At 58.2% G+C, this 4935-nt stretch overlaps 1 protein-coding gene across 1 annotated transcript; it reads right to left on the reverse strand.

Annotated features, from left to right (window-relative positions):
• Positions 1-3657: 3657 nt before the first annotated feature.
• LOC118576483 (double homeobox protein 4-like) lies at positions 3658-4677 on the reverse strand. Its single transcript, XM_036176735.1, has 2 exons — positions 4436-4677; positions 3658-4378 (listed from the first exon to the last, which is right to left on the reverse strand). The coding sequence occupies exons 1-2, from the start codon at positions 4675-4677 to the stop codon at positions 3658-3660; spliced, it is 963 nt and encodes a 320-aa protein (XP_036032628.1).
• Positions 4678-4935: the final 258 nt, after the last annotated feature.

Raw genomic sequence — 4935 nt, forward strand, 5'->3', positions numbered from 1 at the left:
CAGAGAGAGATACACCAGATGTGGATTGTGTCCTCAGGCAAACCGGTCTCTTGGGCGAGCTTCACCCTGGCATCATATGTCGGGCGTGGGTCCTTTTCAAAGGCTCGGAGCAAGATGGTCTGCTGTGCAGGGCTGAGTCGAGTGCGAAGCCTGGTGCGTCCCTCCTCGGGCCTTCTTCTTCCACCTCGTGCCCTGGCACCGGGCTCTTGGCGTCGCTGCGGGGAACCTAGCCCGCTTGGACCCGCCGACCCCTCGGGGCCTGGGCGCTCATCCCTTGTGCGATTGCGGCGGTTCTGAAACCACACGCGGATGCGGGACTCAGGCAGCCCCATTTCGCTGGCCAGGTCCTGCCTGGCCCTGAAGCTCGGGTAAGGGTTCCTGGCGAAAGCTGTCAGCAGCGCCTCCTGCTGCCAGGCGTCCCAAACAGTCCTTTTGCGCCGGGATGCCAGGGCCCCAGTGCTGTCCCCCAGATTGCTGCTTGGATCTTCCATCCGGCCTAGGAAGCCTCAAAGGACTCCTGCCACTGGCGAGTCTAAGCAGGACCGCTCAGCAGGAAGGCGCCAGCCTGGAATGAGTGCCTCCAGGAGTGGTCCCAGGGCTTTATAGCCTGGCTGGCGGCCCCGCCCACTAACCTGCTGCCTGGGGCCTGGCGCCTGGGGCAGCCTGGCATTGGAGCGCAGCCCAGGGTGGGGGACCAGGCTGGGGCCGTGGGTGGGGAGGGGGGCCGCAGCCCGCTTGCTTGCCAGGAGGTCAGCCGGGATGTCCACGGGTGCAGAGCACGCCACCTCCGCCAAAGGGACCCTGAAGGGGACCTCAAGAGTCCAGGGAGGTTGGAGAACCTCTCCATGGAAGACACAGGCACTTCTCGCCTGAGCACTCCCACTCCAAGGGCACTCCTGCCTATCCATTTTGGGAAAACCCACCCTAAAGCAGATTAACCCCACCCTAAGGCTGCTTGGCCTGAAACCAGTGGCCTTCCTAAGACCTCCTAATCAGCATGCTCTCCAAGGTCCTAGAGAAGGTTTGCAGCAGCTAACCCGCTAATCCGCTAATCCCATGGGACTGCCTCACAGGCCCTCCAAAGCCGCACGGAAGCCATGTTGATTTCCACTCGTAGGGCTTTAGATATACTCCGTGGAGAAGGGTCCCTGCTAATGTGTCCACCCCCTACGTTGACCTCCACAGAAACAAGCACCTCCTCCGTCTGGCTCCAGGATTTCCTATCCTTTCCCTGGCTTTCTGAGTCTGGCTAGGATTGGAGGATGAGGGGATCTCACAGACAATGAACCTATCCTTGGAGCCAAATTCCACAGTAAAGAGGAGTCGAGAAGCACACAGAGAGGCCCCTGCAAACAGGCACATACTCAGACTCAAGGTCAGAGAGAGGGTGGAGAGAGACTGGGGTGGTCCAGGGCCGAGAAGGGAAAATCCCAACGGAGGAAGTTAGATGCACCCAGGGGAACACAGACAATACATAATCCCACAGCAACCAATACCAAAGAAGGGAAACACACAACAATACCACCCAAAATAACAGGAATTAACAGTCACTGATCATTACTATCCATTCATATCAGAAAACTCAATTTGCCTAAAGAAAGGTACAGGCTCACCCAATAGATACCAAAACAGAATCCACCCTTCTGCTGCACACAAGAAACACACTTCAACCTGAGGGCACACATTCCCTAAAAGTCAAGGGTGGCTCAAGTCTTTCCAGTCAAATGGCCTTAAGAAGCAAGCAAGCTGGTGGAGCTATCCTAACATCTAACCAAGAGACTTCAAACTAAAATGAATCCAAAGAGACTGAGGAGAGGGGACATGGCATATTCGTCAGAGGGAGAGTCGGATTGCTAAGGGGTTGTTTTCCAAAAGCTACAGGAATGGCCTCAAGTTTGCAGGCATATGGATGGATCTAGAAAAAAGCGTCCCGAGTGAGGTAAGCTAGAGTCAGAAAGACAAACGTGGTATGGACTCACTCCTAGGAGGTTACTAGATGTAAAATATCGATGACTAGCCTGCTACTCACAACTCCAGGGAGGCTACCAAGAAAAGAGGACCCAAAGAGAGACACAGGGATGGCCCAAGGACAGAGAAATGGATGAGAACTCCATGGACCAGGTGGACGTGAGTGGGGGTAATGAAGGGCAAGGTCTGAGGACAAGAGAGCTTAGGGGAGCAGGAGATCCCAGCTGGATCGAGAACAGAAAGGGAGAACAAGGATCGACAGCCCATGATGAGTGAAGAGCAGCTGAGACTCGGAAGAAGCAAAGTGCTAGAGAGGTCCCCAGCAATCCTCAAAGAGACCCTCCTGTAGACTACTGGCAATGGTGGAGAGAAAGCCCCAACTGACCTAGTCTGGTGGTGGGATGGCCAAACACCCTAACGGTCGTGCTAGAACTCTCATCCAATCACTGATGGAAGTGGATGCAGAGGTCCACTGCCAGGCCCCAGGTGGAGCTGGAGCTGCGGGAGTCCAATTGGCGAGAAAGAGGAGGGATGGTGAGAGCCAGAAGAGTTGGAAGCAAGATTGGAAAAAGCACAGGGACAAATAGCCAAACTAATGGAAACACATGAACTAGGAAGCAAAAGCTGAGGAGCCCTCATCTGGATCAGTGCCTCTGCATGAGTGAGACAAGTGAATAGCTTGAAGTGTTTGGGAGGCACCCAGGCGGTGGGACCCGGACCTGTCCTTAGTGGATGAGCTGGCTGTTTGGAACCTGGGGCTCCTGCGGGGACATTTTGCTCAGCCTGGGACGGGCGGGGTTTGGGGGGGTCTGGACCTGGCTGGCCTGAAGCTGGCAGGTTGAGCTGAATCCCCAGGGGAGTCTCTGGCCTGGAGGAGATGGGACTGGGGGTGGGGGCTGGGCTGGGGTGAAGGCTGGGGAGGCGGTGGTACGGGGGAAGACAGGGGAAACCCTTGGCTGATATGTAAAATTCAATGAACTCGTAAAAAAGAGTATATACATATATATTTAAATAGATCATTCTAAAAAAGAATGGCCTCAGAATGGCAGCTATCAGGGGACTAGAGGCTTGGAAGATGAGAGGAGGGAACGGGTCTGTGTGCGGAGAACGTGAGTGGGATGCTTGCTGTAGGAGCACGGGCATTGAATCGCAGAGCCAGGGAGGTAGAAGCAGGTGCATCCCTGTGGTTTGCCGGGCAGGACGGGTGTACCTATGGATTTCCAGGACACTGCCTCACAAACAGAAGAAAGAAAGGGTGGAGGGGCAGCGGTAGGGAAGAGGAAGAAAGGAGAGAAAAGAAGAAGGAACAGGAAACCCAAATATCGGTTGTTGGTTTTCTGAGCCTCGGGTGGACTGTGTGAGGGGATGTGTGCGGTGTCGGGTCTTCAGAGCCGAGTCTTGAAGGGTCAAGGGGTTTGGGGAAGTTACAGTGTGCTGAGGAGCAGAGCTTATGGCAGAGTGGAGGCTCTGGCGTGGCGGTGATTGTGTAACACACACTCTTTCCCTCTACTGACTGCCATGGAGGCCTGCGAAGGCCTTTTTGGGCTTGGGTGCTGCCCGCTCCTCCTGCCAGGCTCTCAGCCCTGGCCTCCCTCCTGGGGAACACAGGGAGTCAGTAGGTGCTTGGTGAACACAGGTCAAGTGGTGAGAGGCATGGGGCATGAGGATGAAGCCTGGCTGTGTTGAGTTTCAGAGCAGATCCAGCAGCAGGGTCTGGTATTCTTGTTGGTCCAGGGGCAAGTCAAGGGTTGGATCAATGTCCTCCCACGGGACGTGGGGATCCAGAGTGTCCTGGTCCTCCTGTTCAGCCTGGAGTTCCGTCAGCAGCTGGTCAAGCATGAGCTCGACATCGTCCACCGTGAAGGTGTTGCCTGCCACCGGGTTGGGTTCCGGGTGGCCTTGGTGGCATGGTCCAGAGGGCTGTGCCGCTGCTGCAGGTGGGGACGCCGGGAAGGAGGCTGTTGGGGAGGGCGGACTCAGAGTCTGGACGCCCACGACTAGTGCAGCGGCCGGTGGCAACAGGCTGTGTTGGGCATGCTGCTCAGTCTCCCAGCCGCATGGTGCTCCTTCCGGTTCCCCAGTGGGCCCAGGTGAAGGCTGTGGGCTCCGAGGCGGTGGTGGCAGAGGCAGCGACAGCTGGGGCGGTGGAGGCGGCGGCCCCAATGCCAGCGAGTCTTGACCTCCAGCTGTGCCCCTGCCACCACCAGGGTGGCGTGCTCTCCGGTTCTGACACCAGATGTGGATTGTGTCCTCAGGCAAACCGGTCTCTTGGGCGAGCTTCACCCTGGCATCATATGTCGGGCGTGGGTCCTTTTCAAAGGCTCGGAGCAAGATGGTCTGCTGTGCAGGGCTGAGTCGAGTGCGAAGCCTGGTGCGTCCCTCCTCGGGCCTTCTTCTTCCACCTCGTGCCCTGGCACCGGGCTCTTGGCGTCGCTGCGGGGAACCTAGCCCGCTTGGACCCGCCGACCCCTCGGGGCCTGGGCGCTCATCCCTTGTGCGATTGCGGCGGTTCTGAAACCACACGCGGATGCGGGACTCAGGCAGCCCCATTTCGCTGGCCAGGTCCTGCCTGGCCCTGAAGCTCGGGTAAGGGTTCCTGGCGAAAGCTGTCAGCAGCGCCTCCTGCTGCCAGGCGTCCCAAACAGTCCTTTTGCGCCGGGATGCCAGGGCCCCAGTGCTGTCCCCCAGATTGCTGCTTGGATCTTCCATCCGGCCTAGGAAGCCTCAAAGGACTCCTGCCACTGGCGAGTCTAAGCAGGACCGCTCAGCAGGAAGGCGCCAGCCTGGAATGAGTGCCTCCAGGAGTGGTCCCAGGGCTTTATAGCCTGGCTGGCGGCCCCGCCCACTAACCTGCTGCCTGGGGCCTGGCGCCTGGGGCAGCCTGGCATTGGAGCGCAGCCCAGGGTGGGGGACCAGGCTGGGGCCGTGGGTGGGGAGGGGGGCCGCAGCCCGCTTGCTTGCCAGGAG

This window comes from Onychomys torridus, unplaced genomic scaffold (assembly GCF_903995425.1).
Source record: "Onychomys torridus unplaced genomic scaffold, mOncTor1.1, whole genome shotgun sequence".
NCBI lineage: Eukaryota > Metazoa > Chordata > Mammalia > Rodentia > Cricetidae > Onychomys > Onychomys torridus.